At 40.8% G+C, this 27015-nt stretch overlaps 1 protein-coding gene across 1 annotated transcript; it reads left to right on the top strand.

Moving 5' to 3' along the window:
• Window positions 1–2478: 2478 nt before the first annotated feature.
• On the top strand, window positions 2479–25676 carry LOC105310788 (nuclear RNA export factor 2-like). The gene is made up of 21 exons (XM_011386898.1): window positions 2479–2563; window positions 4394–4471; window positions 4647–4827; window positions 5060–5213; window positions 5831–5914; window positions 6022–6126; window positions 6243–6323; window positions 6437–6506; window positions 6653–6741; window positions 6858–6965; window positions 7139–7248; window positions 9083–9119; window positions 9536–9604; window positions 9689–9744; window positions 9867–9974; window positions 10093–10151; window positions 10257–10372; window positions 10467–10509; window positions 11053–11125; window positions 11662–11844; window positions 25520–25676. The coding sequence occupies exons 1-21, from the start codon at window positions 2479–2481 to the stop codon at window positions 25674–25676; spliced, it is 2046 nt and encodes a 681-aa protein (XP_011385200.1).
• Window positions 25677–27015: the final 1339 nt, after the last annotated feature.

Genomic DNA, 27015 nt, shown 5'->3' with positions numbered 1-27015 from the left:
AGTAGCGGGCAGACAGCAGTGGTGTTTTCTGCTATCATAGCCCCATAGCGTGAATGGGCTTGCCCTGGCTGTGCAGCATCCAAAACCACTTTTCTGGCCCTCACAGAGTTCTCGTATGCTATGTAGTATATTTTATTAAAGATGTCTTATTTTTATGAAATAGCTAGGATGGATTGTGGCACAGGCAAGTGGGAACCTTGATTAACAGAGTACTTGACACCAAAAAATGGAATATGGGTTTTGAATTACAATGTTGTCTACCTGAAACCTATATAAAGTTATTAACCAATGTTTTCTCAATAAAAATAAAATAATAAAATATTCATGTGCTACTTCTGGGAAGCTTTAGAGCAAGGACCCAAATCCTGGACCTGCCCAGAAACCCAAGCCATGCTCCACTGGGTAATTTGGCCTCTATCAATGGAATACTCTTTATAGAGAATTCTATTACTTTAATTTTTTTAAAAAATAATTCAAATATTACAACACCAATATGTAAAAAAATTAAACAGCATATTAAGGAAAAGGGCCAAAATTGAGCCACATGTAGTATATAACACACGAAAACAAAATATACGGTAAGATCCAGTTTTGTGTGGCAATGCATTGACCAACATGATTTGGAATGTATGCATCTATAACCTCATTATAAAAATGTGTAACGGAAAATATTAGCACGCACCCATGCTCACATACACGTTCCCCTTCCTCTGAGACACAGGCCATGCATACCGTCTGTCTCAAAGCTGAGCACCCACAGACATATCTGTAGACCACAACTTTCTTCCTACACACACCAGAGTTCCAGGGAGATATGTCTGTTGGATACAAGGAAGGTTTCTTCTCATTTCTGTAACCACTGTTTATAAAAGCTTCCTTTCCTGACATCAGAGAAGCTATAGTTTTAGCGTTAGTCAACAGGAAGGACTTTGCTCTCTTTCCAACTGTACACTAATGAAAAAATATTAATTTTGCAAAAGAAAAAATTTCAAATCACAGTAGTTTTACAGAGTATGTCATGAAATGATTCTGCGGCCTAAATTTGTCTGGAGTAAATAGAGGAGGGTAGAAATGTATAAGATGGACGAATGCTCTAAAGTGCTTTGGCTGATGATCCCAAATCTACATTACATGCATTCATTTAACACATATTAATTAGGCCTCTGTTATATGCCAGACATTGCCAACTCAGAGTGACCCCTAATCTGAAATCTATAATCCAATTTTTCCATCTAGCCCAAGACAGATTTCTCCACTTGGTCAAAGACGCTCGGGCCCACCCAAGCAGGAGGGACTAGCTCCTGAGAACAAAATATCATCTCCTGTCTTCTCACTAAGCTATTCTTGAGACCTGAAAGTTTACCATTGAAAGAGAACCACTGCAGGAGCTGGAGAATAACTTAGGACGTGAATACAGACCGATAGGCAAGGGCACATTTCCTGTTCTACCACTTACTTGGCTGAGAAATCCTGAAAATTGTAATTAACACCTGTGAGCCCAATATTCATGACCTGAAAAGGGACCATGAATACACTCCTCCATGGGGCATCTGTAAGGAGGTCAAAGAAATCTAGTGAGTCTGCCCAACACAGAGCAAATGTTGGTTGCTGCTGGGCAGGTATGGGTTTGCTTCTCACTCCATTCCTTCCCTACCGTAGCAGGGATGCCGTGTCATGAACTCAGTGGCATAGCAATGATGTAGGCAGAATTCCAAAATGACCCAGAAAATAACCATATGAACACACATGATATCTTAAAGGATACTCACAATGACTCTTTCTTTCTGGGAGGATCAGCTAAAACCTGCTGGAGCTTGAGTGGGAACTTAGCAGCCAGGGCGAGAGGCACTAGCAGCTTTATAATACTGTTGTCATCTTTGATTCTGGAAGTATGACTGACTGTGAGACAGGAATCACACTGAGATGCCAATGTTCAGTGTGTGTGTGTGTGTGTGTGTGTGTGTGTGTGTATGTGTGTGTGGTACCTCTGTGGCTTTTATCACACGCCCACTCTCCTGTGAAATTCTCCAAACAAGGCCATACTTGAGATCACGTTTGTCTGAATCGCCTTGAGGAGGGAGGGCTCTGGCCTTGTTTATGCATCCAACCTACTTAGTTGGTCATTCTGGAGATTGCTGTAGCTGTTAGCTTGCTCACTTTTACACTTTCCCTCGGTGACGTTATTTCTGAAGTAATGTCGATTCTCGAAAATGACTCTGGCTCATGCTATATGCCATACATATACCCCGTACCGTTACTCCTCCCTTTAATGTTTGATTTTTTTACTTTTATCGATGGATTTTCATGAAAATGCGTTGATTTCCTGCTGTTAGTATTGTTTAATAGGATCATGAACTCATGTTTTTGGTTGTTTTTTTTTTTTTTTTTAACCATTGTTATATTGTTTTGAGCAGAGGAGTGGAATAATTTGACTTCGCTCCACTGCTGGGTTGAAAAACAGATGGTGAGCAGGCAAGGATGAAAGCAGAAGGACTAGCTGGAAGGCAGCATAATCCAGGAGATGTATGTCGGTGTCTTGGCCAAGGCGGTAGCGATAGAGGTGGTGAGAAGTGACTAGATTCTGGATATACATTGGGAACGGGACCAAGAGAATTGCCTGATCACTGGGACGTGCAGTACTCCAGGTTGCCTCTAAGTTTTGGGGACTGAGCAAGTGGCATCTCTCGGTCTCATGCTCTATCCATGTTCAGTTTCACTTCCAGGGAAGGTGCCAAAGGTTGTGAGTTGCAGGATTGTCCTGACAGTGGGCCACACGGTGACAGCAATGACATCCCAAAGGAGTTAACATGAGCCTTGGTTGTCATCAGTACACCGTGGAGTGATCAGCAGGGAACGGAGTTTTACTCATAAGTGGTTCTGAGTCAACACAGAGTAATTATTGTACAAGACGTAAAACATACAAACCTAGAAAACCTTAGGTATTAAAACCAAACAGAAGCTGGTTTGTAACAGTCTAATTCCCATGATCCTCCCTCTCTGCAAATCGCTAGTGTTGTTGTCTGCTAGTACACTGTTTCAGTTGAATGTGGTAAAAATAAAACACCCTTAGTGAATCCAGATATGGGAGACGGAACTGAGACTATCTTATTTCTGTAGATGCCAAAAAGCTTCCAAATCTTTTCATACATACGTTGGTGAGAGCATCTGCAGTGGGGTGGGGTGGGGGGTTTGTGAACAGCAATACAAGTCCTAGGAGTGAATACAGGGTGCAATACAACCAAGACACTTTATAAGCATACCTGTGGCTACAATGCCCAATAAAGTAGATGTCAGAGCAAAGAAAATGAATAAGTGACAAAGAGAAGCAATACATAACGATAAAAGGGTCAATCCACCAGAGAGACATAAGGATCCTAAGTGTGTACACACCAAACAACAGGACCTGAAAGTAGATGAAGCAATGACTGCTGGAGCTGAAAGGAGAAATAGCCAAGGCCATAATAAGAGTTGGGGCCTGCAACACTCCCTCTCAGCAAGGCGTAGAATTACTAGAGGGAAGATCAACAGGGATATAGGAGATATGAATAGCACAATAAACTAATGGGATCTACTTGACGAATAGAACTCTGCACCCAATGGCAGCAGAGTACAATGTTTTTCAAGTGTCTGTGTTACACTCACTAAGATAGACCATCTTCTGGGCCTTGAAACAAGCCTCCACAAATTTAAAAAGATTTGAAATCATGCAGAGTATGTTCTCTGACTACAGTGGAATCAAATTAGGAATCAATTTAACTTTAGGTGGTGAACACACAATGCAGTATGCATATGACATATTGAATTGTACACTTGAAACCTATATGATTTTATTAACCAACGTCACCCCAATAAATTTAATAAAATAAATAAGAAACTAAGTAAGTGAGTAAATAGAAAAGCAAGAAAGAAAGAGAAAAGAAGACCCTTAGAGACTTGGAAATGGTAGTTGATACATCATTCCAGTTCGTCATTCAGACTGTTGTTATAGAAGAGCTGATGTTAGACTGAGTTGTCTCCTGAGCTGAAAAGCATTTCAGACTGGGCAAAGAGAAATCTCACGCTGGATAATTCAGAGTATTGTTGAGAGCAAGGCTGGAGGGAGGGAGAGAGTTTAGGGGGCTGTTACCTCTGCTCTACCTGACATTAAAGCTTGTACTGCGCTGGCAAGGGAAGCACAGCTTGCTGAGTATTAGTGGAATCAGTTTGGTGGCTGACTGGGTTTGGGAAGCATAACAGAGTTTGCCTCCCAGGTGCTGTTGTAGTTGTTAGAGAGGCCTGAGAGAGCCAAGATTCTCATGCCTTCCTGGTGTATGGCTGGTGTCCAGTCTATCCCATGGATGCATGCACCTCCGTTCTTTATAAATCGTGCTCATTTTAAAAAGATTCAACACAGGTACCTTCTCCTCCTCCTTCTCCTCCTCCTCCATCTCCTCACCCAGCACGAGCTCTCCCATGATAGCACCACCTGTCGGTAAGCCTCTCCTACTAGACAGGCGAGGAGTTTCCTTTTGGGGTTTGTGTGATTGGTCCCTAAGGGACGTTGGCACTTTGCTTGCCCTACCCTGGTGTTAGCCTAAGTCGTGGTACATGGTAAGTGGGCCACAGATGTGTCTTCAAACTTGTATTTTTGTTCCCCTTTTCCGAAGACAATGATCGTGGTAGCTCACCTCAAGGAAGCAAGAAAGGTTGGGGTTCTTTCCGAGGTAATTTTGACAAGAGGAACCCTCGTTATGAACGTGGTGGATGCGAGCGTCAGCCTTACCACTTCCAGGAGGATGATGGAAATGAGGGGTTGAGAGCTGTCCAGGAGGAGCCCCGAGTAAGACAGTAAGTGACCAGGCAGCCTGGTTTGCATGTAGCGGCCCCCAAGAGTATGCAACTCTTTCACTCTCCATGGTCTTCTTCTGTCACTGGAAAATTGAAGACTGCTCGAAGTGAAATCATGGTTGAGCAGTCCTAAGTGTAGTCCTGGTGTTGGAGAGGCGAGGGCGCATAGAAGACTTCTTAACATTAATGGTCTTTCTCCTATTTACTTCCATCCCTATACACATCCTTGCAGCACTCCCTATGCAGTCAGATGCAGCAAGAGGAGAGTGGTATGGAACAATGAAGGCCGTATCCAGATTACTGTTTGGAGAGATACAAAATCTCTTGAGGGAGCAGTGGGAGAGAACACACAAAATGGAACCTTGGGGAACTGGTTCAAGATTACAGTAAGTTTTCTGAAAACATTTATGGAATGTCCAGGAGAGAAAGGTCAGGTGGAGTCATGTTGTTCTCATGTTGAGATGCTAGGTACTTTGCTTGGGACAGTGTATAATCTTTCCTTTTTATTACTAGGACTTAACATTCTTGTTTATCTGAGTGCAAATTCATAAAAACAATATAAAGGAGACAGGTTGACTGTAGGGAGAATGGAAGAGACTGTCTAAAGGCAAAGGTGGAACTACTGACAAAAGATGGAGCAACTCCACTCTGGATTGCCTCAGTTTGGCTCAAGCTGAGTGTAGGAGATGGGGGACCAAGGCTCTGGAGACCTTGTCAGGGGCAAGCAGTGTGTGCACTAGGTAGGATCTCCTGGAAATTTATGAAAGGAAGATCACATCGAACATATCAAGTTGATTATTTGTATGAGAGCTTTGAATGGAGAGATAAGGGATTAAGGAATTCCATATTTGGCAAAAACATAAGAAGTCATGACTGTAGTCCCTGTTTTAGAAAGCCTTTAGAGTCCAGTAGGAGGTCAGAAAAGAACACTGTGTTAGATCTGTTCTCTGGCCTTATTTCCATGTTGTTCCCCCTCTCTCCTTTTCTTTCTTTTCACCTTCAGGTTCCTGGTGGGATAAAGTATGACAAGACATGGCTAATTAATTCAATCCAGAGCCTTTGCAGTGTCCCCTTCACTCCAGTGGATGTAAGACAGGATGATAAAGTCAGATGAGGGGACACGGGAAAGGGAAAGAGATCTTGCTCAGCAGCAGCCATTGCCCTATGACACTATTGTTGTTTCTATCCCTGTAGTTCCACTATGTGAAAAAACGGGCCCTGTTCTTTGTCCAAGATATTAGCACCGCCTCTGCATTGATGGGTGTCAGCTACAAGATTTATGACCAGGAGAACCGAAAGGTGCGTGTCAAGGGCATTACATGTACCTAGTCCCGGGGCAGGAGGACAGCCCAGGGGCTGGTTGTCTTCTTTGGAACTATAGTTCCTGTCACTCATCCCACCTTTTCTTCCTGAAGATACCTATCTTTGTCAATACTTCTGCTGTACCCTATTCTGTGCGGGATAAGTTGGAGCCAGAAGAAATGGAGCAGTTAAAGGTAATGCACAGTGAAGGCACATATGTGCCCCTCGACCCATTTGCCTTTCTCCAGCCCTCGAGTTCCTTGTCACCACCACAGGCTCAGAGTGGCATTTCCATTTCCCTCTGCAGCTGACCATAAGCAAACGGTATGATATCTCCCAGAAAGCTCTTGACCTCCAGATGCTCCGCTTTGACCCAGGTATGGCTGACAGCAGTAATTCTATGGCCGATGAGGGCAGAGTAGTCTGCCTGGGAGAGAGACTTAGAGATGATAACAAAGGAGGGGTTGTTGCTGTCCCTGGACCCCTCTCAGCTTTCTGATTTCCTCCTCTCGGCTTCTTGAAGACTTGGTGGGCCTTAACATTGATATTATCCTGAATCGAAGAAACTGCATGGCTGCCACCCTGCAGATCATCGAAAAGAACTTCCCTGAGGTGAAGCATTAAGCCCAGTGCTGGTGTTATGGTAGGGGGTGGAACAGATAGGGCAGAGAGGAGATTTGTCTGCAAGACCCTGGCTAGTAACCGTCACTCTAATTCTTCCCCCAAAGCTGTTATCTTTGAACTTACACAACAACAAACTTTACCGGCTGGATGGCCTGTCTGACCTTATACAGATGGCTCCCACAGTCAAGAACTTGAACCTCTCCAGAAATGAGGTGAGAATACGGAGAGAGATCAAAGTTGGGTTGAGAGTGGGGTGAGGTACTCATCAGAGTGATGACAGTGGGCAGGCAAAGGTACTTGAGGGGGAGGGTGGAAGATGGGTTTCAGGAGCTTGGATGTCCCTCTTTCCTTCTGTCTTCTTCAACTCCATCCCTATATTTCTCAGCTGAACTCTACCTGGGAGTTGAGAAAGATGAAAGGGCTGAAGCTTGAAGAGCTCTGGCTGGATGGGAACCCCTTGTGCGGCACTTTCCCAGACCAGTCCACCTACATATGGTCAGTGCAAAACCTCTTCACCCTTTCTGGGTACCTTTGCACCCTGGGAGCCTGAACTACCCATAACAGTGCCCCTCTGCAGAAGGTGGCAGCCTTGTTTTTCTGATCGGACCTCAGGCTTTGCTTTTCCTTTTCTGTGTTCCTCACTTGTGCCTACAGGTGTCCTCTCCTTCCTCTGACCTACTCACCTGTTCCCTTGGCCTGGAGTCTGTTTCCCGACTTTGTACTTAGATTTTGCTACCATGCACACCCAAGAATGTGCTCCAGGAAGCAAAGCTCCCCGCTCCTCACCAGGACCAAGAGTGACCAGCCTTGAGGCAGATACTTCTGATCTGGACTGAGAAATGTCCTCTAGCCCATGGCCCCATGCTGAGACAGGCCTTCTTGCTCATATAGTTTTCTTAATCTTTTTTGGGGAGGAATCCTCTTTTTTGTGCTCTTGAATGGTCTCCCATCTAATCCAAAGCTGACATGGAAAATTTGCCACCCCATGCTGAGCACTGAGACTCCAGGTGTCTATCATCATGACATTTGTTCCTTTACCCAAATCAAGGACCTGGGACCTCCTTAAAAGAAATCAGGGATCCCGGAGTCAAGAGACCAGAAGTGGGCTACTGCCAGTGAGAAGAGGACCTCCCAAGGCAGCAGTGGAAGGCAAAGGGCAGAGGGGGATGAGGAGACAGAAGGACAGGCCTTTCAGAGCACTGCCCTTCCTTCCCTCCACACATCATATCTTCCTACCTGGTCCTTCAGAGGGTCCCTAAGTAGCCCAACATGGGTATGATTCCTCAGGCAAAGAACCAACTAAGACAGGCGCAGGTGCATAGGAGCCATGAGGAGAGAAGGCAGTGATCATAGGAGGGGGCCACAGACTCTCAACCCAATGCTGAGCTGGGGCTTAACCCTTTACTTCTTCTGGAGAACGTCTCCTTTCCCTGTGGCTGCTGTTTCCCATGCTCCGTTCAGACTGAGCTCCAACAGGTGACAAAGGCTCGACCAGCATTCAATAGACCCACAGCCCAACACATGCATGTTTTTTCTTATTATTTTGGGACCCAAGGCCGGCCAGGGGCAAATGAAGAAAGGGCTGCAGCAGGAGAGCCATATCCCTTTTCTTCTCTCTTCTTCCCTTACTCTAACATCCATGATAGAGCTTCTTTCCCTTTCCTTTACTTTGCTTTCTATTTCTCCTTTTTTTTCTATTACTGTCTTCCCCATCTCCCTTCTTATCTTCACTCCTTTTCTGTCTTCATCCCTCTCCTTTTCCCTCCCTGCTTTCTGAGCTCCACCCAATCACCTTCCTGCCCCACTATCCCAGGCCATCCTTGGGGGTTGTCATGGTCCTGGCAGAATGCCGGACCCCCAGTGAGGAAAACAGAGCCCTGGGCTCCCACCATATTCCCTCTTCTCTCCAGAGCCTTCAGTGGGGACTTGTAGAAAGGAAGGGAGGCAAGAAGGGATCAGAAACCCTGGAGTCTGGAGAAGGGAGACAGGGCAGTTTACGTGGGAGCTACCCAGGAGGATAGAGAGAAAGAAGGAGGGATAAGATGAGGGAGGGAGTGAAAAGGAATGAGGGAGGAAGAGAGAAAGTAAGGTAACATGAATGTGAATGTGTGGAGAGAGTTGAGGTAACTGTACCTTTCAGACAATCCATATGGCAGATGCTCAGTGCTCAGCAGGGAATCGGACCCGGGACCTTTGAAATCAGAGGCAGAGGTGGGAAAAGAGGGCTACTGGATGGGCAGAACACACTGATCTCTGTTTATATCATCAGTATGTTAACTAAATGGAAGCAGACTATCAACCACTCTTTTCTATTTTTGGATTTGGACAGTGCCATCAGGGATTGTTTCCCCAAGTTGTTACGCCTGGTAAGTGCCTTCATTCATATCATCTCTTACTAACATTGATGACCTCCCCACCTGGCCTCAAGCCCTTTGGATCTTGCCTTGATTATATTTGCTTCAGAACTTTATACATTTTAGGGGACATGGACTCCTCAAAAAGACATTAATATGCTCTCCAAAAAATATCCTACACACACATGCATACATACATACACACACACACACACACACACACACACACACACACACAAAGTTGCATATAACAGTAGAGACTCCCAGGACCTCGTGATAAAGATGCCTCTGTAATCTCGCCAGTGGAATTTACAGGGCCCTTTTACACCTGACCTCTGACCCCCACCATCTCCTGTGCCCATACTTTGCCTGATCATCCGGAGCCACCTCCCTAGGCTGCACTGATGACTTCCTCTTCTCTTTTGCAGGATGGCCAGGCGTTACCTCCACCAATTATCATTGACATTGACAGACCCTACTTAATAAATTCCTGCAAGGTGAGGAAGAAAGATCAACAACATTGAGGGTATTGCAAAGGAGGGTTTATCACCCATGTAGTCTCAAATGTCATTTGATTCCAGGAAAGCCACAAAACATCTGAGACACTGAAGAGTCTAGTCATGCAATTCCTGCAGCAGTAAGTACCACCGAGAACACCAGGAATGGGGAGACCGGGCCATCCCAGAACAGGTCTGCTTACAAGGACTTCCAAATTCCATTTGAGATCCAGACCAAACTGTCTTCATTGTTCCCCCACAGATATTACTTGATTTACGACTCTGGAGACCGACAGGGTCTCCTGGGTGCTTATCACGACAAAGCCTACTTCTCCCTGACCATACCCTTCAACCCTGAGGACCCATCTCCGTGAGTATCACAGCTCAGCTTCTGCTTCTGAGCCCTGTGGCTCCCCAGCACACACTGGTCAGTTCCTGAAAACACGCACGCTGACTCGACCACCACCTCTTGTTTCTTTTGCTTCTAGAAGCAGCTTGTGCGACTACTTCAAGGATAACAGGAATATGAAGAACCTCAAAGACCCCTGTGCGTGTGTGATGGGGAAAATTGAGCAGGGAAAGGGGGCGTGAAGGGGTCAGTCATAGGGATCAGGGTGTGGCTACCCTGACCCTCACTCTCCTTTCCCCACAGATCTGCGGGTTCAGCTCCTGAAGCATACAAAACATGACATTGTGTGCTCCCTCTGTGTGTTGCCCAAAACTCAGCATGACCTCAGCTCCTTCGTGGTGGACATGTGGTTCCCAACGGTGAGCACCTGCTTTCTCCCTCGGCAGGCCCAGAAAGATGCAGGTGGGTAAGAGGTATAGGTGGTGACTCTGTGCCTGGGTTCTTCCCTTTCAGGAAAGGATGCTCTTCTTCTTTGTCAATGGGGTGTTCAAGGAAGGTGAGTATGTATAGAGTCCCCTCCCCAATTACCTCACTGCTCACTCCCAGAACTCTCCTAGCTTCCCCGATTCCTTTTCCTTTCTTGCTATTCCCTCTTTCTCCTTCCACCTTTCTTCTTCCCCTAAACTATTGTGTTCTGACCTGCATCCATGATGGCATAGCTTGGATATTAGGGACACACAATGTGGAGTTTGATGGCTGTCATCCCAGATCCTTGCTCTGAGAACTTGGGCCCATTGCCTAATCTCTCATTTTCCTCATTTTCAAATTGGAGCTAGTAATACCCATCTCTTAGGTAGCTGGAAAAATGAATCAAGTGAACATGTGAAGTGGTTATCTCAGGGCCTGGGGCATAGTAGAGTGCCTTATCAGTGGGAGCAGATTGCCCCTATTGTTTCCCTCCCCATTCCCAACATTCTGACTCCTAATGTACAGTTGTCCCCTTGGGCATGAGTATTGAGTCGGACCCTCACTGGGGAACACTGTGTGAGTTTGTGAAGCGTGTGTGACTCTAAGGGAGTATTGTTTATTGTTGTTGAAGTGGAAGGAAGGTCTCAAGGTTCTGTGCGTGCCTTCTCTCGGACCTTCATTGCTACACCTGCCAGCAGTTCCAGGTGAGTCCTGTGCCATGGGTGGGAAAACCCAGCCCAACCTGGGCTCACGGGTGTGGGAATGTGGTGGTGCAGATCCTTGGGATTTCCTCAGTGTTGTGGGAAGCCAACAGGTAGATCCAAGGAGCAGTCCAGCACAGGGGTTGAGAGCATAGTGGGCTCTGGAGGTAGAGCACTGGGTTCTCTTCCTGACCCCAACACTCACTAGAATTATACCGTAGTGAAGTCACATCATCTCTCTGTGACACACTGTCTTCCTCTTAAAATGAGATTAGAATATCTTCTCCCTTGGGCTGTTTTAAAGAGTAAATGCTTTGGGGTTAAACTTACAAATCTAGTGAAGCTGGTAGACAGTCTCTCCAAGGGTGATCTCTGTGGGAGGGGCAGAGCTACCTGCCAAGGAATCTGGGGGAGGGAGTCTGGGGCAAGCAGTTATAAATAAAAGGAATCTGGTTGCTGAGTGACAATGGGAGCTGGATCATTGTTGGGAGTGTGGGATTGTCCTTCCATCAGTTTTCTGAGGTCTCATTTTTCTGCAGTCTATGTGTTGTGAATGATGAGCTGTTTATGAGGGATGCCACCCCCAAGGAGACTCAGAGTTCATTCTCTGTCCATGTGCCCACAACCACCTCCATGTTTGGGTCCACCTTCTCCCAAGAGCAGCAGAAAATGGTGCAGGCTTTCTCCACTCAGTCTGGGATGAACCTCCAGTGGTCTTGGAAGTGAGTGATGGGTGTACATGGGGATAGGAGGGAGCAGGGAGGAGCAGAGGAATGAATAGTGGGAACTTGCAGGTAATATTTTAAATTATTTTTTTTCATATAAAAGTGCACATGTGAAAAATCCCCTAATTGTATACTAATACATTTAATCACTTTTTCCACCATACATACTGTTTTGAAACTTATTTTGTTTATTAATCATTAGCATCAGCATAGTTTCACCTCAATATATATTAAACTACCTTGTTTCTGCCAAGATCTGTATATTAAACAACTGAATCCCAGTAGGCCATAGCTATTATTGATAGACATTTGCCTTGTCACTACTTTTTCAGCATTATATGCCATGCCACTTGCTTATTCTGGTACATACATCTTGGTAAATTTGAAGGCTTCTTTCTGTAGCATAGATTTAACAGTGACATTGTGTGGTAAAAGTGTTTCCAGTTTGGTCCCAAGTGAAGTCATCTGTCCTCCCCAACCACAGGTGCTTTCAGTACAATGACTAGACTATATCTGCACTACAAAACTCTTTACTCATCAAAAAGTGAAGTCTGAGAATTCAGAGATAAAAGGAAATGGATCTCTAGCCTTTCAGGAAGGTTAAGTGGACAGAAATCAGATGGCCTAGGGGTGAACCTCAGGGCTCCTGGCTCTACTGTATCTCTCATTCTCTCTTGACTTTCTCTAGATGAAGGGCAAGATCACAGAGGAGGCCTTCATACATTGACAAAGGATCTTGTAAACAAGGCCTGGTTAAGGAGCCTTTAGGTGTTCTCAATTCATCCTCCTATTTGTTATACCTCCTCCAACCTGAGACCATATCCATGACTAAGGTTGGAGCCTGACTGACAAGGAAGCCAAAATTTACCATGAAGCCTGCCAGTTGTTCTGTATTTTTTGCACTCATTCTCCTTGTTTATTTTCATATTAAAGAGTGACATTGCACATTGTATTTTGTGTCTTGGATTGCTTATTCCCTGCCCAAACCATGAGCCAATGGGGCCAAGACCAGAAGTTTCCACCTGCTCTTTCAACCATGGCAGCCTCTAGCATTTGTATTGTGCTTCCACAGTGCTTGAAAATTATAGAGTGGGGACTCCATTATTGGACTACTTTAAAATCCAAGCTTTGCTCCCTGTATTCTGATAACCTTCCCTCTACAAATTCACAGTAACTCACAAACAGTGACATTCACTTCTATAAACTTAACATCTTTATTAAGAATAGTGTCATATTTATTGTAGTATTTATGTATTTCTTAATCATTTAACTGGTCTAAAACCATGCTAGAAGTTTAGAGAAACATGGAGGAGTGAGAGACATCCCCAGATCTCTCCCATTGAAACAACAATGAGCCGAACAACTAAAACTCAACAAAAAATACTCAAACTGTACAACAGCACGTGTGAGCATGGGATCTGCTCATAAGAGCTACCAGGTATAGGGTGGAGAACTGGGAGAAATAAAGAGGCTGCCTCTCGCAACCACCAGAGCTCACAGTGTGAGGAGGGGAAGGGGAGAAAGTGCGGCGAGTTCCCTGAACAGCCCAGCCTGGGAGAGCTGTGAGCTCTACGTAGGTGGCGGCAGAGCCCAGTCACCAAGGCAGAGAGCAAAGAAGTGGGAGAGCAGAGAAATAACAGTTTATTTTTACCAGCCGTGGTTGCAAAACTGAGGCTAAGCCATAGCCCTCAAATCCCAACTGAGAGGGCCCCTCCCCCCATAAACTCTGACACCGAACACCATGGAGCCCCAGGGGAATCTGAGCAAATGCTACCAAAACTATCACTAACCCTGACAGGGACTGAGCCTGAGAGTAGTGAGCGTGACTAAACATCTACAAGAAAATTAAAAAACATTAAGGCTTTATATAAAGCAAGGATACAAGAGGCATAGACACCACCTACTGGAAACTGAGAGAAAGTGCCTTCTTTGCAACAAGTTAAAGAGAGACCTTTATATAATAAATCTTTCTGGAAAAAAAAAGATCAATACACTTCCATTAATGCCCAGGCAGAGAAATAGTTCATTAAACACCATGAACAACGAAGGTGACAAGGCATCTCAGAAAGAAAGAGAAAAATCTCTAGAAAATAAGCTTACAGACAGGGAAATATGCAAGTTAAATGACAGAGAATTCAGGATGGTACTTCTGAAAAAACTCAGTGAGTTACAAAATGAGTCATATCAACAATTTCAAGAATTGAAAAAACAACTAGATGAGCAGAGCAAGGAGATTGAAACTATAAAAAGAGCATAATAGATCGGGAGATTTAAAAAAAAAACACACTGCAAGAGTTGAAAAAAGAAATAGCAAGGTTGAGAAAGAGAGTCGACCAAATGGAGGAAATTATCAACGATATCGAAGGCAGATCTAGAAATAAATCAGAAGGAAGAAGAAAGAATTCAAATAATGAAAAATAACAAAAGAGAAATACAAGAACTAGCTGATGCCATCAGGAGAGGAAACATGAAAATAATGGGCATTGTTGAAGACAAGGAAAAGGAGCAGGTACTACAAAACATTTTCAGACAAATAGTTGATGAGAGTTTCCCAAATCTAAGGAATGAGCTGGAGCCTGGATTTCAAGAAGTCAATAGAACACCTAATTTTATGTCAACCCAAAAAGGATCTCACCAAGAAACATTGTATTGAATTATCAAAAACCAAAGACAAAGACAAAATTCTCAGGTCAGCCAGAGAGAAGAAAACGGAAATCTATAAAGGAAAACCCATTAGATTATCCTTGGACTTCTCAGCACAAACTTTACAAGCCAGAAAGGAATGGAATCAAATATTTAAACTATTAAGTGAAAGGAATTACCAGCCTAGAGTAATGTATCCAGCTAAGCTCTCCTTTAGATATAAAGGAGAAATTAAGACCTTTCCAGACATACAAAAATTGAGGGAATTCTCCACTAGGAAGCCTACACTACAGGAAATACTGAAAGGGTCAGCTCACTTAAAACAAAAGGACCAAAAAAAAAAAAACTTAATTAGGAGTAAAGTGACTATCAGGCAAATAGAAACAGAGGAGTGCGATCCTTACAAAGAACAGGGCATTATAAGCTTAAATAATAAGAAGAGAATTTTTATAACAAGATAGTAATGAACGTTCAGCATACATAGGGACAAAGTGAGATAACAATGACAAATTCGCAAAGGGGAATGGAGATAAGGCACGAGCAGAAGAAAATGGATGACTGTATATATATATGTATATATAACTATACTTTACATATTCATAATAGTAACCACACACCAAAGATTCAGAACTGAATTATATGACATAAAACAAAAAGAACCAGAGACAAAGCACACAAAAACCAACAAAAATAAAGAAAACAGAAACACAAGGACAAGGAAGCAATGGGAACACTGAGCTACCCGAAAGCAAAAGATAAAATGGCTATAAGAAGACCTGATATTTCAATCATTATCCTAGATGTAAATGGACTAAAATCACCAATAAAAAGGCACAGAGTTGCAGCATGGATCAAAAAAAAAAAAACATAAAAAACCCCACAGCCATATACTGCCTCTAGGAGACACATCTCAGCTCCAAAGACAAATATAGACTCAAAGTGAAAGGGTGGAAAATGATATTTCAAGCAAATGACATTCAGAGAAAAGTGAGAGTAGTGGAACTAATATCACATGAAATAGACTTCAAAATAAAAAAGGTAAAGAAAGATACCGAGGGACACTTCATAATGATAAAGGGAATCATGAACCAAGAAGATATGACACTTATTAATGTCTATGGTTCCAATCATGGAGCCCCAAAATATGTAAAGCAATTAATAACAGAACTAAAGAGAGAAACAGACCAAAACATTGTCATAGTAGGGGACATAAATATCCCACTCTCAGATATGGACAGATCATCCAACAGAAAATCAATAAGAAATTACATCCTTAAATGACACATTAGACCAACTGGACAGAATTGACACTGACAGAGCCTTCCATCCCAAAGCAGCTGCTTATACATTCTTCTTGAGTGCACACGAACATTCTCAAGAACTGACCACATACTGGGACACAGAGATAGCCTTAACAAATATAAGAGAGTTGAAATCATACCAACCATATTCTCTGATCATAATGCTCTGACATTAGAGATCAACTGCGAAAAGAAATCAGGAAAAGCCACAAATGCGTGGAGATCAAACAACATGCCCCTGAAGAATAACTGGATCAGGGAAGAAATAAAAAGAGATCAAGAGATACATAGAAACAATAAAATTAGTACAAAATATCAAAACTTTTGGGACACTGCAGAGGCAGGCCAACTCCAAAAACAAGAATGAGCCCAAATAAATAACCTAATGCTTCACCTTATAAAAACTAGAAAAAGAAGAACAAATGAGGGCTAAATTCAGCAGAAGGAAAAAATAATCAAAAATAGAGCAGAAATAAATGAATTTGAAAACAACAACAACAACAAATAATAGAAAAAATAAATGGAACAAAGAGCTGGTTCTTTGAGAAGGTTAATAAAATTGACAAACCCCTGGCTAGACTCACTAAAGAAAAAAGAAAAAAGACACAAACAAACACAATCAGGGATGAAAGAGGGGAAATGATGACAGACACCACAGAAATATAAAAGATTATACAAGAAAACTATGAAAAATTATATGACTCTAAATTCAATAACCTAAAAGAAAAGGACCAGTACTTAGAATGATACAACCATCCTAGACTGAATCAAGAAGAAATTGAAAATTTAAATAGACCAATCAGCAGTATGGAAATTCAAACAATCATCAAAAACATACAAAAGTAAAAATCTAGGACCAGATGGCTTCACCAGTGAATTCTACCAAACATTTAAAGAATATTTAATACCTATTTTCTTCAAACCCTTTCAAAAAATTGAAGAGGATGCAATACTTCCTAACTCATTTTATGAGGCCAACATTATCCTGATACGAAAATCTGGTAAACATAACACGAAAAAAGAAAACTACAGACCAGTATCTCTCATGAACATAGATGCAAAAATCCTACATAAGATACTAGCTAATCGAATACAGCAACACATTAAAAACATTATACACCACGATAAAGTAGGCTTCATCCCAGAGACACAGGGATGGTTTAACATACGCGAATCAATTAATGTGATACATTACATAAATAAATTTAAAAATAAAAATCATAGGATCCTATCAATAGATGCAGGAAAAAGCCTTCAACAAGATACAGCATCCATTTATGATCAAAACACTTAACAAAATCGGTATAGAAGGGAAGTACCTTAACATAATAAAGGCCACATATGGCAAGCCATCAGCCAACATTATAATTCATAGTGAAAAACTAAAAACCTGCCCTCTAAGATAAGGAACAAAGCAAGGCTGTCCACTATTGCCACTGTTATTCAATATAACATTGGAGATCCTAGCGAGTGCAATCAGACAAGAGAAAGATATAAAAGGCATCCAAATAGGAAACAATGAAGTCGAACTGTCATTATTTGCGGATGACATGATTCTCTATATAGAAAATCCTAAATACTCCACAAAAACACTACTAGAAACAATAAGCAAATACCGTAAAGTTTCTGGATACAAAATTAACATTCAAAACTCCATAGCATTCCTTTACTCTAATAATGAAGTGTCAGAAAAGGAAATGGAAAAAATAATTCCCTTTACAATTGCAACGAAAAGAATAAAATATCTTGGAATAAATTTAATGAAACGTGTGAAGGACCTATATAATGAAAACTATAAGACCCCATTAAAAGAAATAGAAGAAGATACAAAGAAATGGAAAGATATTCCGCGTTCTTGGATGGGAAGAATCAACATAGTTACAATGACCCTATTACCTAAAGCATTATACAAATTTAATGCAATCTCCATCAGAATATCATTGGCAGTTTTTAAAGAAATAGAACACAAAATCATCAGATTTGTATGGAAGCACAAAAGACCCCGAATTGCCAAAGCCATCCTGAGAAAAAAGAACAAGGCTGGAGGCATCAATCTCTGCCAGACTTCAAATTATACTACAAAGTGACAGTAATCAAAACATCATGGTATTGACAGAAAAGCAGACACACAGACCAGTGGAACAGAATCGAGAGTCCAGAAGTAAACCCATATTTATATGGGCAAATAATTTTCGACAAAAATGCCAGAAATATACAGTGGATAATGGAAAGCCTCTTCAATAAATGGTTCTGGGAAAACTGAAAGCCACCTGCAAAAGAATGAAACTAGAATGTTATCTATCACCATATACCAAAATTAAGTGAAAATGGATTAAGGACATGAATATAAGACCTGAAACAATAAAATGCATAGAAGAAAACATAGGAACTAATCTCAAGGACCTTGGACTTAAATAGGATTTTATGAGTTTGGCCTCAAAAGCAAGGGTAGTAAAAGTTAAAATAAATGAATGGTACTAAATCAAACTAAAGAGCTTCTGCTCAGCAAAAGAAACCATCAACAAGGTAAAGAGACAACCATCTCAATGGGAAAATATATTTGCAAGCAATGCCTCTGATAAGGGCCTAATATCCAAAGTATACAAAGAACTCATATAACTCAATAACAACAACAACAACAACAACAACAACAACAAATGATCCAATCAAAAATTGGACACAGGGCCTGAAAAGACACTTCTCCCTAGAGGACATACAAATGACTAACACACATATGAATAGATACTCAACACTGGTAGCTATTAGGGAAATGCCACAATGAGATACCATCTCACACCTGTTAGAATAGCTATAATCGACAGGACAAGTAATAACAAATGTTGGAGAGGATGCAGAGAAAAAAGAACCCTCATACACTGCTGGTGGGACTGCAAATTGGTACAGCCACTATGGAAAACAGTATGGAGATTCCTCAAAAAACTAAGACTTGATCTACCATATAATTCAGCAATCCTTCTACTGGGTATTTATCCCAAAGACTTGAAAACCCATATACAAAAAGATATTTGCACACTGATGTTCATAGTAGCGTTATTCACAGTGGCCAGGACATGGAAGCAACTGAAGTGTCCTATGATAGATGATTGGCTAAAGAAGTGGTAGTACATATATCCAATGGAATGTTTCTCAGCCTTAAGAAGAGATGAAATACTGCTGTTTATGACCACATGACTGGACCTCGAGATAATCATGCTAAGTGAAAAGACAGAAAATGTTGAAAATCACATATCACTTATACGTGGGTATGGGGGAGATAGATGGGTAAAAGGGGGTCAAATATGTGATGACAGACAGTAATCTAACTATGGGAAGTGAACACACAGTGTAAATATATATATGCCTTATGTTAAAGTGTACAGCTGAAACTTATTGGATTTCGTTAACCTATGTCACCACAAACAAACAAACAAACAAACAAATAAATAAACAATTTAAAGTATGGAAGAACTCAAGCAATCTATTTTTTCCACATGAACATCTCCACTTCAAAACAATGGGATACTGATTTACAGCAAAATTTCCCAGTCAAATAAAATGAAGCACTGTTGTACAGTGGGAACAATATTGGCCCTATAGTCAAAAGGCTTGCAATCCAATCTCACTCCATTCTTGCTAGCTGATAACCTGTGCCAAGTCTCTGATGTGCCTTTTTAAATAAGAAGTGAATTAGATTATTTCTAAAGATGGTCAACTCTAACATTTTATGATTCTATGAATCTCTATGAATGGAATCAATGTACAAGAAAATGAGCAAAACTAAAGAATGTAAAAAGGTATTGAGGAAAACGGAATAACTAAAAGAGAATTGTGCACAATTTATATTGAAAAGACAAAAACTTTTGTATCTTTGTAATCTCATAAATAAAAGATAATCCAATCTAAAAAAATAATAAAACCATGCTAACATTTTATTATGTTCCTATCTTATTTTTAATGTGTCACTGACAAAGTTTTTGAATGTTGTGTACCTAATCCTATTTTCCACACAAGCCCTGTGCTGTTTTTCTAACTTTTTACTTAGAAATAAGTATTGATTTACCCAAAGTTGCAAAAATTTTGTGAGATGGTCACGTATACCCTCCACTCACTTTCTTCCAATGATAGCACCTTGCATCAGTATAGTGCAATATCAAACCAGGAAATGGACCTTAGTACAGTCCACGGAGCTTACTGAGATTTCACCAGTTCTACATATGCTCATTTGTGTGTTAGAGTGTCTGTGATGTATGTGTGTGTGTGTATATATGTATATGTAGATAGATAGATATAATTCCACACACTTTTATCAGTTACATAGGTTCCGTAACTATCACCACAATCGAGATACAACACTTTCATCACCTCAAGTTTCCCTCATGCTACCCTTTGTAGCCACACACACCTCTCCCTGGTCACACATCCCTAACCTCTTTTAAACACTCTAGTAATTTCAAAATGTCATATAAATGGAATCCTAGAGTGTGCAACCTTTTGGAATGAATTTCCTTAACTCTGCATAACTCTCCTGAGAGCCATCCACATTGTTAAGTGTATTGATAGCCTGTTCCTTTTTATTCCATGGTATGGATATGCCAAAGTTTATTTAACCATTCATCTGTGGAAGGACATCTGGGCTGCTTTCACTTTTAAACTATTATGAATAAAGCTGTTATGAACATTCATGTACAGATTTTTGCATGAACACAGATTTTCATTTCTCTGTGTAAATTGCCTGTTGTGCAATCGCTGTGTCATATGGTAATTGCATGTTTATTCTTTATCTTATTTTTTATTTTATTAAATTTATTGGAGTGACATTGGTTAATAAAATTATATAGGTTTCAAGTGTTCAATAATATGTATATTTCACTGTGTTCACCACCCAAAGTTAAATTCCCTCCTATCACCATATATTTGACTCCTTTTAACCCTTATTTACTTTCCCCCTCCTCCCTTTCCTTTGGTAACCTCTAAACTGTTGTCCATGTCCATGAATTTCTGTTTTTTATCTTGTTCATTTGTTGCTTTCAGTTTTATATCCCGCAAATGAGTGAAATCATATGGTTCTCAATTTTTTCTGTCTGGCTTATTTTGCTTAGCATGATTATCTCAAGATCCATCCTTGTCACAAATGGCAGTATGTCATCTTTTCTGTGGTTGAGTAATATTCATTGTCTATACGTATATACATGTTTATTTCTGAAAGAAATTGCCAAATTGTTTTTGCAGAGTTCCTGTACCATTTTCTATATCCATTAGCAATGTAAGAGTAACTCACTTTATCCGTAGCTTTGACTGCATTTGGTGTTGTCAATATTTATTAGCCATTGTGATAGGTGTTTTTAACATTTCTTTGTGCTTTTAATTTGCATTTCCATGATGGAGAAAGATGTTGAATATCTTTTCAGGTGCTTATTTATCATCAGTAAAATGACTGTTCATGTTTTTTTTTATTTGTTTGTTTTTTGCCAATTTTCTAATTGGATTAATAGGCCAGAAGGTAGCTCTAGAGAGCTGCCTTGGCTCAGGCTAACAGACATAATAAGAGAATTTGAGGCTTCTTGAGACTCACTTTTCTTAGCTGAGAGAACAGAAGTGAGGCTGAAGCTACTTAATGTGCCTCAATATAGGATTGAACTTGGGTCTGGAACAGGACCGAGAGGTGGGGGAATCTCTGGCTCCATCAGTGGGGATCTGTATAGAACAGAAAAGGAGAAGTGTGTGCTGGGGTAAAAACAATGGAAGGAGGGAGATATTGAGGGGGAAATAACTTCTAAGTGTTGCTAGATTCTTCACTGTCAGCCAACTCAATAAGATTCAAAAAACTATTCTCTTAGACACATGGTTTTCAAGTGTGGATCTCCATTAGAACCCCCTCCAATACCCATATTCATCCAATTGAATCAGAATTTTTAAGGGTAGGTCCAACCACCAGTATCTTTAAGTTTACTCAGTTGAATCTAATGAACTGCCAAAATTGAAAACCTTGTCTCGGTGTATTAGTTTGCTGGGGCTGCCATATCAAGATATCACAGACTGAATGGCTTAAACAACAGAATTTTGTTCCTCACAGTTCTTCTTGAAGCTGGAAGTCCAAGATCTAGATGTCTGCAGGTTTACTTCTTCTGAGGCCTCTCTCCTTGGCTTACAGATGGCCACCCTCTTGCTCCTTCGTCTCATGGTCATCTCTTTGTGGATATTAGCCCCTGGTATCTCTCTGTGTGTCCTCAACTCCTCTTATAAGGATACCAATCAGATGGGATTAGGGCCCACCCTTACGGCCTCATTTTAACTTAATCACCTCTTTAAAGGCCCTATCTTCAAACACAGTCACATTCTGAGGTACTGGGGGTTGGAGCTTCAACATATGAATTTGAGTGGGACACAATGAAGTCCACAAGAGATGGTGTGAGAAATACCTTGGTCTGAGAAATTTGGCTCCCTTTTAGCTGCCTTCCTGGAATTAACGATCACCAAATTGTGCAGAAGTTAGTCATATGGACACATCTAGCTTCAAAGGAGGCTATGAATGTGGTCTTTTATTAGGAACATTACTGTCCCAAATAAATTTGGGATTCTCTTGTTAAGAAAAAAAGAATTGGTATAGAATATATGCTACACTTTTACAACCAAGGCAGCTAGAAGCGTCCCCCACTATCATGCCCCTTCTACGCAATTTTCCACCCACAGTTTTCATGGGTTCGAACAAAACTGCTGCTTCCGTGATATCTGAGCTCGCTCTGCCATCTTTTCAAATTCCTTGTCCCAGACTCTGCCTGGCTCATGACAACTTAGATTGCATATGTTTAATCCATGTCATTCATTCGATCATTCATTCACTCAACAAATATTTATTGGTTACAAGCGATGTGAGACGAAAGGCAATAGGCACTGGAAATAAAGCAGAGAAAGTAACAGACGTGTTCCTGGTTCTCATAGAGCTTACATTCTATAGAATTTGTTACACTCAAGAATTAAGTGCTATTAAGAAAATAATATGGGGAAATGTGATAGAGAATGACTAAGGTAGGGAGGGCAGAAAAGGATTTCTGAAGAAGTGACTTTGATCTTATACTAAAATAGCAAGAAGTAGTCAGCAGTGGGAAGACATAGGAGATGATCCTTCTGGGCAGAAGGAACAGCAAGAAGAAAGACCCTAAGATATGAACAAGCTTCGCACGTTTAGGAAACAGCTTGGATGCCAATGTGCATTGGGAGCACAGTGTTAGGAAATGAGGTTATGAGGTTAGGGTGATAGGAAGGGGCCAGATCTTAGAAGGCCTTGTGGGCTATTGTAAAGACTCTGGATTTTGTTCTTATCATGTTAGAGACATTGGGTGGCCTTATGAAAGAAAGGGGTGTTATTATAATCTACTTTATTAATGTTTACTCTAAATGAGTTCTTTGGAAAAGAGATGAAATAGAGCTCAAGCAGGAAGAAGGAAATGAGTTAGGAGTCTACCACAGACGTGTGCATGAGGTTACAGTGGCATGGAACACGCCCTTAGCAGTGGAAGGGGTGAGAAGGGGTTTGAAATGAATGTACACTGGAAGTACTAAACTTGCTGATGAAGTGCATGTTGGTGGTAAGAAATAGGAAAGAATCAAGTGTGTCTCTTGGATTATAGATATTTGCTACTGGATTAGGGAAGTTTTATTAGATGATGAAGTGAGTGGTGTATTAGGTTAGGTCAATGCCAGGAAACTGACAGTTCTGTTTTGGTCATGTTGTTTGTGGAGTCTATGAAAAATCTAGGTGGGACCATGTGGTTGCATACATGAGTCTGTAGCTCCTGAGAATATTCTTGGCTATGGCAAAAACAAAACAAAACAAAAAAACTCAACTGTACAGCTTAAAGGAATATTTTAACCAATGATACTTGTTGATTCCGCACATGAGGAGAACACAACTCCAGGTTCTTGAAAGGATGTAAAGTCTTAAAACTCAACTTTACTCAGCTATAATTTATGTTCATTATAATGCTTCTATTTTATGTGCATAATTCAATAAACATGGATAAATGCATTTACACATATAACTACTACAATCAACATATGGAAACTTTTAAGATCTCTGTTAATTTCTTCCTGAAATTCATTATGTTGTTAGAAAGAAATGCATACACATGAATTAGAGAAAAATAGAAGGAAGTAAATGATGAGTTTCATTGATTGGAACAGTTCTTGGAGGTTTCAGCTTTGGTGAGGATATCTGGGAAATGCCTAGTTCTACTGCAAATGAGTTTGGGACAGGAGGCCTGCCATCAACATAGAAGGTCAAGGGAGAAGTCACAGCAGGGCATCACAAAACTTTCTGGTCCCAAAATATCTCACTAATCTGAAGTGCTTATAATTATTCACCATTTTGGCTTTAAGTATTTGGAATTATCTTTGGAATATGAGTAATAAAACACACACACATTTCCCAGGAGAGATGTCTTTGGGATATGTAGAAAGCTAGTACTCCACTAACATATGCATATGGAGTCATTTATAAGATTTGCTGGCTACTACTTCATTAGAGGACAGGGAACTCAAGGATAAATGAGGAACTAGCAAAGCCTGTACTCAATATCCTCTCAATTCCTCTAATTATTATTTTTAACCTGAAATGAGAGATATTTTTTTCCTGTAGGATATTTTAAATCACTTCATGGTGGCAAGTCCCATCAGGAAGCATGCAGCATTTGTTTTAATCCAAGAAAGGATAATTTTACTGGGAGCATGAGTTCATCTATGGATTGGGGGAAGTCCTAAGAACTGGTGGGAAGGGGGGTTACTCAAAAAGTACTTGGGCTGATAAATGTTTATATCAATGTTTATCCATATTGATAGTAACATGTACAAAGTGGCCATGGGAGGAGAGGTGGAGGCTATGTCTGGGCCTAACAGTATGACCCTGGACTTATCTAGGTACATATAACTGCTATTGTTGAATTGCCAACTTTTCAGCAACAGAAACCAATTTTGAGCACCAGATATGGGGAGTAGTTGAATAAATTGGGCCTTTTCACCCTGAAAAGCCCAATGAACCTTTTGAGAGGAATATACACGTACTCCAGGTAATTGTTTGCCTGCAGGGCCTAAGCTATCACTTCTATTTGAGAGCATACAGAGTGTTCGATCCACTTACGGGGGATTTCCAGAGACTATCATATCATATGAGGAGACTCGCTTTACAGCAACAATGTGTATAAATGAACCTGTGAACATGGAATCCAGTGGCCATTTGATGTTCTGTACCACCCAGCAGCTGCTGCCTAATGGAGAATTAGAATGAACTGCTGAAGGCCCATGTGAAGTTCTGTTTGGAAGCAATATTTTAGTAGCATTGTGAGCCATCCTCTAGGACTCAGTATACACCATGAATAAAAGACTTCTGTATAGTTCTGGTCTTCAAAAGGAATAATACATAAATCTGAGAAACAAGGAGTGTAAGCAGGAGTAAACTCACTTGCCCTGGTTGGAGAAATTGGATGCCTGGTTCTTCAAACTCTGAGCTCTTGAATTATAAACTAAAAATGTCACTTTTACACTTTGTCCCCTTTGTGTCCATCGACCATCCTTCTGGAAGAAGAGACAACAACCTGGCAGAGGTAATAGGCACTAATCATCAGAGAAGGTAGGGATATTATTACATGTTGAAGACAGGGGAAATATGCTTGGTTCTTTTGAGTCAAATTGGTCCTTTGAGTGATTTTTGGTATGTCCCTCCCCCACTTTGACAGCAAAAAGACAAGGGACAAACCCAGTCCAAGGAAGGGTAAGGTGACCAAGGATGAGGCTTTGGATAATGCCAATAGTAACCTGTTAAAACCATCAGACTTAGGAGCTGAAGATGAAGGGAATCTCAAATGGATAGTGGAAGAAGGAGATGAGTATTAGTTGTGGCTGTAAGATCAGGTACAGAACTATGGGCTGGTAATTGGTAATTATCATCTTCTAAGTTCTCTGTGGTAGTACAGATCCACTGTATTCTAGAGAATTTGGTCCTTGGACATACGTTGGGAAGCGGATTCAATCAGAGCAAAGGATAGACTGTAATGAAGACAGAGTTGTGCTGCCTATATGTTCCCTTCAAGAAAGGACTAGTAGCCCACCCTGTTGGCATTGATATTGATAGATAGCATTTAGCTGTCAGTGGTTTCAGGGATAACCTCTGTTGCAGAGAGCTGTCTTCCCCATAGTCATTCTTAAAAACATGTCCATTGAATTTATGCCATAATTTATTGAATCATTCCCTAGTTGATAGATTTTAAGTTTTTAACTTTATTTTTAATATTTCATCTATAACACATTATGAATATTGTCTTCCATAAAGTACATGCCAACATATATTTTTGCTGGAAGTGAATCTATCACAGTATCTGATTTATCATGCTCTGATGAACACAAGACATAATAAATCATTTCTAAATACTTAAAATTACAACAATTTAGAGAAGTACATAACAGACATCGGTGTACTCAACAACCAATTTACAACATATTGGCATTTCATCATATACGCTGTGACAGGTATGTGACAGGTATACCTGAATTCATTTCACTTTTCTTTCACTCTACTCTCCCCTAGTAGGCAACCACACTTTAAGGCTGATGTGCCCCTATGTTTTTATACTTTTACTAGATATTGTTATGTCTATAAAGAATACATAGCATTACTTTTGGAGACTTAAGAACTGTTGAGAATGGTGCTGTAAGAAATGTATGCTTTTGAAACATACTTTTCTTGAATGTTATGCTTTGATGATCATCCATATTGATTTTATAGGTTACTCATTTCAATGGAAGTATAGCATTCCGTTGTATAAATGCACCACAATTCACTTACGTGTTTTCCTATTGATAGGAATGCAAGGTTTTAAAATATTTATTTGTTTTTATTGGTGTTATTTTTATTTTCCATAACTTCTTTTATTTTATCTTTGTACAATGCTAGAGTGAATGGATATCATTGTTAGCTCTTTCCCTCACTGTGCCAACAAATGTTTTGGTATTTTATCAATCCTGTCTGGCCAGTCATTTCTCAGACCTGCCCTTACATAACAGTCATCCAATGTGTGTGCTAAACACACAGAATCCTAGGCCCATGCTCTCAAGGTTCTAATTTATCAGGTCAGTGAAGGGGTCCAGAAACACGTGTTTTTCAGTAGTGCCTCAGGCAATTAAGTCAGGCAAAGTCTGGGAAGCTCTTTGATCAGTTAAACTCTTAATTTACTTT

Source organism: Pteropus vampyrus, unplaced genomic scaffold (assembly GCF_000151845.1).
Source record: "Pteropus vampyrus isolate Shadow unplaced genomic scaffold, Pvam_2.0 Scaffold11580, whole genome shotgun sequence".
NCBI classification, from domain to species: Eukaryota; Metazoa; Chordata; class Mammalia; order Chiroptera; family Pteropodidae; genus Pteropus; species Pteropus vampyrus.
Note: the sequence above shows the minus strand (reverse complement) of the source record. Positions and strands in the feature narration are given on the sequence as shown.

What these genes read in the sequence shown, in the direction of transcription:
- LOC105310788 (XM_011386898.1), top strand. Translation starts at nt 2,479, where the DNA reads ATGAAAGCAGAAGGACTAGCTGGAAGGCAGCATAATCCAGGAGATGTA. An exon ending in TCCCCTTCACTCCAGTGGAT is followed by an intron (nt 5,915 to 6,021) that starts GTAAGACAGGAT and finishes CTATCCCTGTAG; the next exon opens with TTCCACTATGTGAAAAAACG. An exon ending in GAAGAACCTCAAAGACCCCT is followed by an intron (nt 10,152 to 10,256) that starts GTGCGTGTGTGA and finishes CTTTCCCCACAG; the next exon opens with ATCTGCGGGTTCAGCTCCTG.